The sequence below is a fragment of the Saccopteryx leptura genome, chromosome 11 (assembly GCF_036850995.1).
Source record: "Saccopteryx leptura isolate mSacLep1 chromosome 11, mSacLep1_pri_phased_curated, whole genome shotgun sequence".
NCBI lineage: Eukaryota > Metazoa > Chordata > Mammalia > Chiroptera > Emballonuridae > Saccopteryx > Saccopteryx leptura.
In genome coordinates, this window is record NC_089513.1 from 47,304,847 (window position 1) to 47,318,804 (window position 13,958).

The following is a 13,958-nucleotide window of genomic DNA, read 5'->3' on the forward strand; positions in this document are numbered from 1 at the left end:
GCCCCTGGTGGGCGTGCCGGGTGGATCCTGGTCGGTCGGGCGCATGCGGGAGTCTGTCTGACTGTCTCTCCCCGTTTCCAGCTTCAGAAAAATTTAATAAAAGATAAAAAAAAAAAAAAAAAAAAAAAAAAAAAAAAAGATGAGTGACCTTACTTAAATAAATCTAGTGATGAAAGGTAATTTAGACTAAACTGTCAACTGATAAGTTAAAAATTGGGTGTTAGGAGGGAGGGTTAAAAATAGTAATTCATTCACACTTTCACACAACAGATACCCACAGAGCACCTGCTATGGGTCGGGGACGATTCTGGGTGATGGCAAGACAACAGTCTGGAGAACAGAGCCCCAGCCCACACAGAACCCAGAGCAGGCGAGAAACAACTGAACTAAAAAATCTCAGACTGCCACAGTGATGCCAGGGTGAGATGAAATTGGAAGGAAAAATAGTGTACTTTCACATGGATGCTTGTGTATAAAAATCTCAGATTGCCACCTTGCAGAACCCTCTGGAAATGTCAGTAATGACTGAGTGGTCTGCTCTTGTTGTTGTGCCTTTTATTTCTCTGTGCCAGTAATGTGAGGGGGCTTGACTTCAATTTTGCTTCCCGAATTTGAGAGCTATGATTCCTGAATGTATAAAGATAGGACATTTGATATTCAGTTTCTCTGTTAATTGGGAAATTGTAGAAATGTGATTTCTGATAGAAGACTTGCCTAACATTGCTTTTCCTTGTCATTTAAGTAGATAAAAGGGGTTTATAGACTAGGTGTAAAGATAACTGACTGATAAGAAAGGTAAGTTTTATCATCATTCTCCACTTGTTTTCCCAGGTCACTGGAATTTCTCACACACAGGGCTCAAGGTTTTCCTTCAGGACTAAAGGAAAGTTTCCTTCAGTTCTGTGGAGGTCAGCAGAGTGGCTGATGTGGGACCAGTGTGGACGGGAGCTGGTACAGCCGGAGCCAGGCTGCTGGGGCAGTCTGTCCTGTAGACTGACTGAGCCCAGCATCTCAAAGTACTTCCTTAGATAAGCTAAAATCATATGGAGTGATTTGTAAAAAACCACCTCAGTCTGCATGCTTAGAATAGACTAGAACAGAAGATGTTAGATAAACAGAATATACACATTTTGGAGATAAAATTCAGCTTAAACAGCACAACCTGCCTGACCTGCGGCGGTGCAGTGGATAAAGTGTCGACCTGGAAATGCTGAGGTTGCCGGTTCAAAACCCTGGGCTTGCCCGGTCAAGGCACATATGGGAGTTGATGCTTCCTGCTCCTCCCTCCCCCTTCTCTCTCTCTCTCTCTCTCTCTCTCTCTCTCTCACTCTCTCTCCTCTCTAAAAATTAATAAAAAAAGAAGGAAATCTTATAAAAAACAAACAAACAAAAAAAAACCAAAACAGCACAACCTCATTCACGGACAGAGTTTGTGAAAAGAATGGCAGAGGCCTAGGCTGAAAATCCCTGAATCCCATTTGGAAATATGTTACTGAAGTAGCTGGGTGTAGCTGGACAGCATATGTAAGTACACCAGGGACGTGGGAAGCACTCACTGTCCCAGTGAGGTGGAAGCACACAGCATATCAGCTTGCGGGTGTGACCCTCCCCCAGGGTTTGGGCTGACCCGAATGGAGGCAGAACACAAAGTCTCCATCTTGGGAATTGCCCCTCCAACTTCACAGCTTAGTACTTCTCCTCCACCACAGACTGACTGAAAACTTCTGCTGCTAAGAACCTGGCCTCAAAACAGGAAAATCTGACTAGTGAGAAGTATTTCTTTGCTGTAGAATTTTCTCCTGCTATAGGGGTCTTCCCTCTAGTGGCCTAAGGCAGTGCCACTCTGATAGAAACATGAAGCATGGACCAGAGTGAGTTACTACTGAGTTAGGTGATACTGAGGGCTCCCTTCTGGTACCCACCATCCTATGGCTCTCTATTCTAAAATCATAGTATGTCATATTCTACAGAGCAGTCTGCGTGGACAGGAAGGAAACCCATGTTTTATCTTGGTGATTGTCAGCATACTCACACCAAGTGCCGTCCTGTGCAGGGATATCACATCTCCTTTGGCGATCTAAGGTGGCAACTGCACGCCAAGTGGGCAGGTAAGGCCTCAAAAGGCTACCTCACAGTTCTGCTCTGACCAAGTAGGCAGTCTGCCCATCCCACTCATGTCTGAACCCTGTGCTAACGGACAGCCTCGATTAACAGTGACCAACTCTGTCAAATGATGTACAGGGGTCCCCAAACATTTTACACAGGGGGCCAGTTCACTGTCCCTCAGACCGTTGGAGGGCCGGACTATAAAAAAAACTATGAACAAATCCCTATGCACACTGCACATATCTTATTTTAAAGTAAAAAAACAAAACGGGAACAAATACAATATTTAAAATAAAAAACAAGTAAATTTAAATCAACAAACTGACCAGTATTTCAATGGGAACTATGCTCCTCTCACTGACCACCAATGAAAGAGGTGCCCCTTCCGGAAGTGCGGCGGGGGCCGTAGTTTGGGGACCTCTGATGTATAATCTGCATTTATTCTACCAAGAGTAGGGCGATTAACTTTGATCTGCTCCTGACTCACTAATGCTCTCTGGTTGGTCTGTTTTGTTTCATTGCTTTCTAGTCTTTTTTTTTTTTTGTATTTTTCTGAAGCTGGAAATGAGGAGAGACAGTCAGACAGACTCCCGCATGCGCCCGACTGGGATCCACCCGGCACGCCCACCAGGGGGCGATGCTCTGCCCACCAGGGGGTGATGCTCTGCCCCTCTGGGGCGTCGCTCTGTTGTGACCAGAGCCACTCTAGCACCTGGGGCAGAGGCCAAGGAGCCATCCCCAGCGCCTGGGCCATCTTTGCTGCAATGGAGCCCCAGCTGCGGGAGGGGAAGAGAGAGACAGAGAGGAAGGAGAGGGGGAGGGGTGGAGAAGCAGATGGGCGCTTCTCCTGTGTGCCCTGGCCGGGAATCGAACCCGGGACTTCTGCACACCAGGCCGACGCTCGCTTTCTAGTCTTTATCATTTCCTTCTTCTATGTACTGTGGGATTAATTTGCTATTCTTCTTTTACCTCTGAAAGTAGCTTAGATCATTGATTTTCAACTCAAATTTTTTGTATGTTTTAAAATTATAAATGTCTTTCTAAACAGTTTTAACTACATCCCAAAAAACTCAATATGTTGTTTTTATTTTGTTTGAAACATTTGCATATTTCCTTTATGATTTCTTTGATCCATGGGTTATATAGCAGTATGTCCTTTAATTTCCAGATATTTGGGGATTTTACAGATTTTTTTTTTGTTTTTGTTTCTAATTTTGTTTTGGCCAGAGAACATACTCTTTATAATTCCATTGCTTTTAAGTTTATTGAGACTTGTTTGAGGGCCCAGCATATGGTGTATCTTGGTACACGTACTGTATGCATGTGAAAAAGAGTATGTATTTGTAGGTATTAGGTGAAAAGTCCAATAATGTGCATGAAGTCAAATTAGTTGATAGTGTCTACTGTATCCCTTCTGGTTTTTCTGCTTAGCAATTACTGAGAGGAGAATGTTGAAATCTTTGAAGTAGAGCTCTGTACACATTTAGGGTTGGTTTGTATGTATGGATTGTGGTCCTGAAAATCAGGTTTTTTTACATAAGTGGAAGAACACCACCTCTCACTCCTAGTGCTGCCCACGCATGCTGGAAAAGATCCTGCAGGCCAGCATGGGACTGGCTCCCAGTCGGTCCCCCAGTGGCTGTGACCACAGGACTGGGGTCAGCAGATCCCAGTGTCCAGTCAGGGGCTGCTGCTGGCCTGTAATGAGGTTTGCATAGGTCTGGTGAAAGGAGAGAAATAAGGACAGTGTGTGTGTGTGTGTGTGTGTGTGTGTGTGTGTGTGTGTGTGTCTGTATGAGTGTGATGGTCAGCTGTCTTTTCTCGGAAAGGGTTGTATGTTTTATTTTTGGTTTTTTAGTGCTGAGATTTGTTAGTAGGTGATTTTAACCCGTGTCCAGAGTTGGCAGACTCTTGGCAGTGCCTTCAGCCCTGTAGTCTTTCTCTTGGACCCAGTCTCAGGCCCTGTTCTCAGACATTCCAGATGGTGGCTCATGCTGCCCTCTTCCTCGGGAGCTGGTCCTAGGAGTCCGTGAGTCAGGTCACAGTCTTTATGGAAAATCAGATTTGGTGGGGGCTTCTCAATCAGGGTAATGCATACTATATAAGTGCTACTAGGTAACAGTATTTGCAGTTACTGACTAGTATGAAAATACTTTGGACTAGACAATGTATCATCAATAATACCAGTACTAGCAGGTGGCATTTCTTGAGCACTTCCATGGGCCAAGTACTATAGTAAATGCTTCACAGATAGCATCTCATTTAAACAGTCACAGTACTGACCTAGTTCCTTTGGTAATGTGCCTTTCTACATGAGGACACGAAGCTGTCACTGGATGAGGAACGCACACAAGGTCATGCAGCTGTTGAGTGCTAGGTCAAGGCCTGGAACCCAGACCATCAACTCTGGGGCATGTGTTCTCCACACTAGCTGCCCTGGCTCTCCTTCTAGTCTGTGCAATGTTTATTATTCTATGTCAAGTTAAATTAGCCTCCAGTTATTGAGGCCTCATAATATGTCTGCCTAATTCATTCTTGCTTTTAGAATTCGATCCTGGGCGTTTTCACATGTGTGTGAATTCCTCTGGGTGGAAAATGAGAAGCACAGTCTGTGCTGGGGGGTGGGGGTGGGGGTGGGGTGCCACAGCCAGAGCATGCAGGAGGCTCCAGGGCGGCTGGGGACAGAGTCCCCGGGGAAGGTGTCAGACGACGCAATCCCTGTTGGGTCCCAGGTGCCAATGCTGGTGGTTCTCTTTTCAAATCATGTATTTCTTGCGGGAGCCCGGGGAAGAGGAGAAAGGGTCTACCTTGGGAGAGCTGGCGTGGACAGTAATGTCTCTCCTCAATCCGTTCCATACGGGCCAATCCATTTTTTTCTTGGATGAAGGCTTAAGATCGAATTTCTTAGTGAGTCTAACCCAGACCTTTTTTGCATTTATGGCTGTGAGAAAAGTGGAGGAGACTGATTTTTTCTTTTCTTTTTTTTTCAGCTTCCCTCTGACTCCCTTTAAAAAAAAGGACTCTGGCCCTGGCCGGTTGGCTCAGCGGTAGAGCGTTGGCCTGGCGTGCGGGGGACCCGGGTTCGATTCCCAGCCAGGGCACATAGGAGAAGCGCCCATTTGCTTCTCCACCCCCCTCCCCTCTTTCCTCTCTGTCTCTCTCTTCCCCTCCTGCAGCCAAGGCTCCATTGGAGCAAAGATGGCCCGGGCGCTGGGGATGGCTCCTTGGCCTCTGCCCCAGGCGCTAGAGTGGCTCTGGTCGCGGCAGAGCGACGCCCTGGAGGGGCAGAGCATTGCCCCCTGGTGGGCAGAGCGTCGCCCCTGGTGGGCATGCCGGGTGGATCCTGGTCGGGCACATGCGGGAGTCTGTCTGACTGTCTCTCCCCGTTTCCAGCTTCAGAAAAAAAAATAATAATAAAATAAAATAAAATAAAAAAAAGGACTCTGGCACTCTTAACCATCTTATCACAGATTTACCTTTTCCTCTGCTCCTCTGTCTCCCAAACCCACATCCAGCCCTCCAATTTAAGTGCCACTCTCAGCTGTTCTGAGTCTCCTGTGGTGCACCTTCGCGTCCTCGGCTGGCAGCCGATTCCGGGCCAGGCGTGGTGTCACGTCCTCTCCCCAAGGACAAGTGGGGCGGGGAGAGACAGGCCAGCTTTCAGGCCAGCAGGCTGCTAACCATTACCTTGGGGCGAGTCTGAGGATCACCTTCAGGAAACCTAAAATTCAAACGTTCCACCTTGACTTTTGGTCCCTGTTTTTATTAATATTATTAAAGAAATTGCCTTATTCTGGTCCATCTGTACCTTCTAATCATGCTTTCCACATGGAGGATTTAAAAAAAAAATTTTTTTTTTAATTCATTTTTAGAGAGGAGGGAGAGAGAGAGAAAGAGAAAGAGCGAGAGCAGCGGGGAGGAGCAGGAAGCATCAACTCCCATATGTGCCTTGACCAGGCAAGCCCCGGGTTTTGAACCAGCGACCTCAGCATTCCAGGCCGACACTTTATCCACTGTACCACCACAGGTCAGGCCACATGGAGGATTTAAAAGTATGGAGAAGCCTGTTTGCTAATCCATGTGCCTGTCCGCCCTCCGCTACCTTGACCAACTCTTGCTCCTTGACTCCTACAGGTCTGGCTCAATGCCTGTGACGCGGCCGGTGACCTGAAATGCCTGTTTCCTTCTCTGGTGCCACCATGGGTGCTGCAGTCTCCTCTACACTTGGACACGCTCCTGAAGCCAAGATGCCCTCATACCTCCTGGCATCTCTACAGACCTATTTGCTCTGTCTCTAGCCAAGGAAGGGATTTGGAGGTGGGTTTTCCTAAATTCTGTTCCACGGGTTTTTTACTGCATATTTTCACGTCCATTAAAGGCAAAGCAGATGTAGTGAAATTTAAATGGGCGCCACTTAGTCATCTTCAGGCCCTTGGGCAGGACTAGGCATGGTGGACACCTGGGGTAGGAGGAGGCCTGTGGCGACTTCTGTGTCCCCAGGAGCTCTGACAAGGTCCAAGGTACCGTGACTCGCTTCCATTCTTTGTTGCTGCCTTTTAGAGAACTCAGATCACATCAGACCACACAAGGGAATCTTTAAGCCTTTAGGACAGGGGTCCCCAAACTAAGGTCCGCAGGCCACATGTGGCCCCCTAAGGCCATTTATCCGGCCCCCACCGCACTTCTGGAAGGGGCACCTGTTTCATTGGTGGTCAGTGAGAGGAGCATAGTTCCCATTGAAATACTGGTCAGTTTGTTGATTTAAATTTACTTGTTCTTTATTTTAAATATTGTATTTGTTCCCGTTTTGTTTTTTTACTTAAAAATAAGATATGTGCAGTGTGCATAGGGATTTGTTCATAGTTTTTTTATACTCTGGCCCTCCAACAGTCTGAGGGACAGTGAACTGGCCCCCTGTGTAAAAAGTTTGAGGACCCTTGCTTTAGGAGATGGTTATCTCACACACCCTTGAGTTTGTGGTGCGCTTGAACTTCCCCTGTAGAGGAGTCATACACTTGTAGTTCGTAACCATGCTCTGGACGGACACCCGGCTGGGTGAGGGGCACAGACAGCGTTAGCTTGGAGGGAGCTGCCCCGCCCTGGTCGGAAACGTGGCTGGGTGAACTCCGAACGTGCCTGAGGTCGCCTGGGCTTCCTTCTCCTTCAGAGTAGCATTGAAAGAGAGTGTTTCGGCCACAAGTACCACACTGTGTGGTTTTATGAATGATTTCTTTTTCATAGAAATGAAAAAAGTTCAATTCATCACAAGAAAAAGAGAAAAACCTGACTTGACAGCATATAGCATCCCAACCACAATTTCCCTTCCCAGAAATAGACCACTGGTACCGGGACCCTCAGTATGAAGAGTGTCTAGGACATCAAGTTGTTAAGGAAGGAATTGTAGGGAGTCAGGCAAGAGGGGGAGAACAGGATGGCGAGCCCCTGAGAACCCGGCCACCGCCGGGGGGCGTCTGAGCACTCACTTGTACTCCGGGGACGTCCCGTCCAGCCACTTCCACTCGCCTTCGTGCTCCGCGTCCGTGAGGCCGATCCAGTGACTGTCTCTCCCGACCATCTGCTTTTTTATCCATTGCTGAACAACAAACCAGAGACGGTGAGTTAGTATTTCCTGGGACAGATACCTGGGGGGCTTTTAGAAAAAAGGACACTTTGAAAGAGGATGTTTGTCACCACATTACACTGCTTTTGCTGTCTGTCCTTTTTTATTGTCTTTATTTGGATTGCACTGTTTTGGGGGCTCGGACAGTTTTCCTCTTACAAACTCCTGAGTAGGATGTGTCAGTGATGGTCTTCCTCTGCGAGATCACCAGCCACTCAGTGTTCAGCCAGGCTCTACCCTCTACACCACCCGGCCTGCGTTCTCCCACAACAGCCGCAGCCATGGCGTCACCAAGCTCTTCCTCTGGGCCAGGCGCCACATCCGTGCGCCACATGCCACAGAGCTTTGAGCCTTACAACAAGGTCTGTCACGAAGGTAAGTGACTGAGCTGGGATGGGGCCCAGCTCCGTCAACACCCCAAAGCCCGGGCGCCCGACTGTGTGCTCACTCCAGCCAGTCACTGTGGGAAGCGCCTGCCTGCGGCTCTCTTTGCTGCGGGTGCTTAGGGGACAGGAGGGTGGCCACTGGGACAGTGCGGCTCAGATACAGAGCATCGGCACTGCGGCCTGGCTGCCAGGCGGACCTCACTTTCAGGCTCAGCTCTACGTTTACTTGTCATCCCATGAAGAAGTCTCAGTTTTCTTATCTATAAAATAGGGATAACAATACCCTGACCAGGGTTGTTTTTTAGATTTAAAGGAGAAAATGCCTGGCACATAGCAAAGGCCAAGTGGCGGTCGCTATTGTTACTCCATGCGGGCTCTGTCCATGTGGCCTTTTCTGCTCTTCCTGACCCTGCTGGGGCCATATGTCTGGTCCTTTACACTCCGCCCACCCCTGCGGTGCTCAGGCCTCTGTCTGTCTCTCTCAGGGGCTGGGGCCAGCCCGCAGGCCCCCTCTCTGTGTTGCTGCTTTCTCCACAGCTGCTGGGAGAACCCACACATCGCCATGCGTGGTAGAGCAGTCTTCCAGGTGGAAGCGGGAGGCATAATTCCCATGCCAGAATGCTTCTTGTCACTGGATAAGCCCAAATCTCCATAATGAGGTCTTCTGTATTTACGTGACCATGAATTCTCGGTATCTTTGACTCCCCAGTCAGTGTGCCGTTTCCAGATGTAAACGATCCCTAAATGATAGTTTTCCCCAACTGTAAGTATGCTGCGAACATACCTGCTCCTCTCTTGTGTTTATGAAAATGAGATGTGAAGACTTTTGTTCACAGGAGAGTTTCGCATCCTCAAAAATTTCTTTCTCAACCGAAAAGTAGTAGCATTTGTCTGTGAAGTTCTTCCAGTGAGGCGGGCAGCCTAGGAATGCAAAGGTTTACAACACTGATTAAAAACAAACACGGAAAGCCTGCTATGTTAAACGATGCCTTTTTAAAACTGTGTTTACAAGGCCACAGCCTGGCCCTGCTTCCCTCACAGGCCGGGGGCAGCCTCTGTGTCTATGTGCGGAGAGCCCGTGGCTGGCATTCGAGGACATGCCGGGAGCCAGCACAGTGCAGGGAAGTGGACTGCAGAGCGCACAGTTGTTAAACTACGTATTCCAGAAAATATCTGCACCGGGTCTCTGTTTCACTGGGTGGGGACTGGTCTTGACAGTGACAGAAATGACAGAGGCAACTACAAAAGCAGTGCAGGCAGTCCGGATCATACGGAACCTGTAGGGGGGGACCCAGAACCCAGCTGGGCTCAGAGAGTGGCAAAGGTGACCCGCTGTAGTGAAGGAAATCGAGTGGAATCAGGTGTGGGTCAAAGGAGAGAAACAGGGTTGGTTCAAACCCGACATTTAAGGTTTCACCAAAGGTTTAATTATCAAAGGACTAGAGGTCTCCATAATTCCTTCTCAGAAAGAAATGAAATCTGGGCCTCAGTAACAAAGTTCCAACTGCATGTCCACTGAGGGGCCTGTCCCCAGGTAGAGGGCATAAAGTGAAGACAGGAGGGGTTGGGAGTGGCCAGCCTCGGACTTCCGCGAAGGAAGTGTCTGGGGAGGAGTTTGTCCGAGGGGCTGACTCAGCTAAATACACAGCACTGGGGAACCTGACTGTGTTAGAGAGGAGCCCCTTCGCCTCCCCGACTGGAGCACGGAGCTGCACAGGGGGCCAGCCCAGCCACAAGCACATGCTGCCCCTGTCCCCTGCTGCCAGGAGGGAGAGGAGACTCAGACTTACCATTGGCCTCAGGTGCTGTGGTTGGCTCGTTCTGCAGGGCCAGGGGCATTGCTGCTCCTGACGGGCCTGGGGGGCCCTTGGGGCCTGGCATGCCTGGCACCCCAGGCAAGCCCGGCAGCCCTCGCGGTCCGGGCACCCCGGGTTCCCCTACAGTGCCCTGCAGTCCCTGGAAGCCGGGTGGGCCCTGGGGGCCAGGTAGGCCGTCCTTGCCTGGTGGGCCCGGAGGGCCTGGGTCCCCACTTGGTCCCTGAGGGCCAGGCTTCCCTGGGGACCCGCGGGAGCCTTTGGCGCCCTGAGAGCCTTTGGAGCCTTTGCTGCCTCGCTCTCCAGGGGGGCCGACCGGTCCCACTGGGCCCCTCTCACCGGCGGGGCCTGGCGGACCAGGCTCCCCCTTCTCTCCTTTCTGTCCTTTGTTGCCAGTGGGACCAGGGGGGCCCTGCTGTCCTCTGTCACCTTTTGGACCCCTGGGGCCAGGAGGACCTAAAACAAAAATATAAATGGTACAATATGAAATCCATTGTGAGTGACTGAAAAATTTATCTTCTCATAAAACTTCCAATTAAAAATATCTAAACATAGAAAATATATACATGATGGACTACTTACTGTTTTACCATGCTATTGTTGACAATGTTTTTTCTTTTTAAGTTGTTTCTTTACTAAGCTCACTCCCCCCTCACCCCCCACAAACATTTAGAATAGATCTTAACGGCACACAACGCTCTAGTATCCACGACGTTGCAGTCACAGGACACCTTCACGTTGACACTGCAGCAGTGTCAACATGACTCACCAGTGACGTGGGTTCTTCTAGTCAACTGGGGCTATTTTGTCTCCAGTAAAAACTCCAGGTTGAGATCAAGATTCCCCCCTACTTATTTCCTCTTTTTTCATTTATTTGACAAATATTTATTAATGACCTGTTACATGACAAGTAGTATAAGGTATTGCGAGATACCTAAAGAGTTGAATTAGACAAAAAAAAATGCTAACAAGTATTGAGATGTGCTGCCTTGCTAACCACACTAGATAGGGCTTTTCCTCCCTGCTGCCACCACCTGGCAGTCCCGTCCCCTCCACTGGTGCTGTGGGGACACCCTGTCCTTAGGGCTGAGCCTCGCTCATCGTGGACCAGGTCAGAGGGACAGGAGGTCTTGGTGGGAAATGTTCTCTGGGCCAGGGCTGGCGAGGATCATTTTCCAGTTGGAAGGTGGGCTACAGGAAAGGAACAGGTGGACCATACAATTGGCAAGGGAGGGAAAAAAAAGACACCCCTTTATACCAAAAAAGGAAACAGCAGTTCTCCCTGAAAAAGGCAGGGGACAGGGTGGGGAAGCAAATACCTGCTCATCTCTGCTCAGAGCCTCATAACGCTGCTTACGTAACATAGGACTGTTTACATTTTCAGGGCTGACAGGGAACTTCACCTGTCAGTTTTGTTCACAAATACACCACAATTAGGATCTGTACAGTGAATGAGTTTTCGAGGTGCTTTCACACCCATTATGTCACCTGACCTTTGCCTATGACATATTACTTCCACAGCATTTATGAGGACTTTCAGGGCCGGAGATGCCATGCTTTTTGTTCACATCAGGGTTACCTGGCTCCTCCAGACAGACACAACTGAGGAGCTAAGCTATTCACCTAGCAGGATATGACATGGGCAACCGCAGTCAAGTAGTGGAGCTGGGGTAGGAATTCAGGTCTGTTCACATTGAAATGAACGTGTCTCAGAGGACATTGTTGTCAATTGTTGTCCCCAGAACGCTCAGGTTGGCTGAGATTTCACTATTCTACACGAGCAGTAAGAGAGGCCCACACTCATTCTTACTACAGAAGCCCCAGGCCTTTCAGGCTGAAAGGGTGAGGTGCCAGGGAGATGAAGTGCGGGTCAGCCTCCCACCCTAGCTGTTCTCTGTCCCCTGCACCACCACTTACCCCCCAGCCAGCCAGGACAGAACTGTGAAGCGGCCCTTCCCACCTCCGCAGGGCGCTGTCTCTGTCTCCTCCTACCCTAGGCCCTGATGACATCACCACACCCTCATGCTATCCATGGCCCCCGGTCTAAACCACCCAGCACTGCTCTCCCTTAGCAGGTGCCCAGGCCCTGGACTCAGCTTTCCTTATTTCAGGCTACTGGGATATCACCCGTGATTCATCTGCCAGACTCTGCAGAGTTTATGTGAATGGCTAGGATGAGATTCAGTGCATTCCTGTCCCATACGTGGGAGACTTGAGGAGACTTTGGGAGGAAGGACCCTCTCCTTGAATCAGACACGTTGGCTGCTTCTGTCCACCAGCTCCCGTTACTTCCTCCTCCTCAGTTCTCCTGGGCTCTGGCTTCTTATTTCTGTCTTATAATCAATGGTACCTTTCCTCTGGGATGCCCTGCCAGCAACTCCAATGTGGCATGTCTAAAAGCGACCTTATCATCTCTCTCTTGTTCACGTCCTCCCATCATTTCTTCTCCCACCACATCATCACAACCGTCTTCCTTCCCATTACTTGTCACAATCCTGGTGTGGGTATTTTCTCCCCCCCCCCATTGCCGTCCCTCTCTCTGTCTTTTTGGTAGATTTTTAGGGTCACCTCTTAATTGCTCTTCCTATCTCTGATTCCTGTCCATTCATTCATTCATTCCACTCAGCATTTCCCTACATCTCTCTTTCCCACATTCTGACTTCCACTTGGTTCAGAATATTCAGCCCCTAGTTGATCATCTGGTATCAAAGGCTTTCATGACCTGATCTCACTGTTAATTCCATCCTCTCTCTGAACTTTTGCAAATCTCTTCTCTTAGAATTTCCTTCGCATATAGGCAGCTGGAAAAAATTCATGTTCGCTTACCATGTAATTCTCCCAGGTCACTCCAGATAGAAGTTTTTCCTCCTCCTCTAATCTTTTAGCCCTTGTTTGTTCTTTGACACTTCCCCATACAGCAGCTAGCAGAGTCTGGCGTATGGTCTTTATTCAGGAAGTGTTTATTAAATCAATGTACATCAGGTTCAAAGGTTCAGCGCACTAATGCCAACATTTTGGGCCTTAGGAGAGACCAGAAGGGATAGATTTTGGGGGAATGGTGATCTGCCTGGTGTACCTGACCTTATTCTAAGAAGTAGAGCTGCAGGCCTTGGCCAGTTGGCTCAGTGGATAGAGCATCAACCTGGTATGCGGACGTCCCAGGTTCAATCCCTGCTCTGGGAACACATGAGAAGCAACCACCTGCCTCTCTTCCTCTCCTTCTACCCTTTCTCTCTCTCTTCCCCTCTTGTAGCCAGTGGCTTGACTGGTTCAAGCATCAGCCTTAGGTGCCGAGCATAGCTTGGTTGATTCAAACATTGGCCCCAGACAGGGGTTGCTGGGCGGATCCTGGTCAGCGCACATGTGGGAGTCTGTGTCCCCTCTTGTAGTCAATCTACATGTCAGGTTGATCTTGGCTGCCACTGTGGAATGAATGATCATGGGACATCTGTCTTTCTTGACTCTACTCACACTTAAAAATGGACACAGTGGCCCTGGCCAGTTGGCTCAGTGGTAGAGCGTCGGCCTGGCATGCAGGAGTCCCGGGTTCGATTCCCGGCCAGGGCACACAGGAGAAGCGCCCATCTGCTTCTCCACCCCTCCCCCTCTCCTTCCTCTCTGTCTCTCTCTTCCCCTCCCGCAGCCAAGGCTCCACTGGAGCAAAGTTTGCCCAGGTGCTGAGGATGGCTCTGTGGCCTCTGCCTCAGGTGCTAGAATGGTTCTGGTTGCAACATAGCGACGGCCCAGATGGGCGGAGCATCGCCCCCTGGTGGGCATGCCGGTGGATCCCGGTCGGGCGCGTGCGGGAGTCTGACTGCCTCCCGTTTCCAACTAACTTTGGAAAAAAATAATAATAATAATAATAAAAAAGGACACGGAAATCATAAAGAAGAACCAGACAGAAATGACAAACAAAATATCAGAAATTAAAACTACACTAGAAGGAATTAAAATCAGGCTGGATGAAGCAGTGGATCGAATCAGTGACTTAGAGCAGTGATTTTCAACCTTTTTTTTTCATGGCACAAACAC

General features: G+C 49.2%; 1 protein-coding gene across 1 annotated transcript in view; it reads right to left on the reverse strand.

Annotated features, from left to right (window-relative positions):
• The window catches only part of COLEC12 (collectin subfamily member 12), a 277,937-nt gene that overhangs the window by 10,032 nt on the left and 253,947 nt on the right, over nt 1-13,958 (reverse strand). The window contains exons 6-8 of the mRNA XM_066352331.1: nt 9,903-10,382; nt 8,897-9,033; nt 7,590-7,699 (exon numbers count right to left, since the gene is read on the reverse strand). Coding sequence (XP_066208428.1) covers nt 7,590-7,699; nt 8,897-9,033; nt 9,903-10,382 — 727 coding nt within the window. The remainder of the gene's footprint in view (nt 1-7,589; nt 7,700-8,896; nt 9,034-9,902; nt 10,383-13,958) is intronic.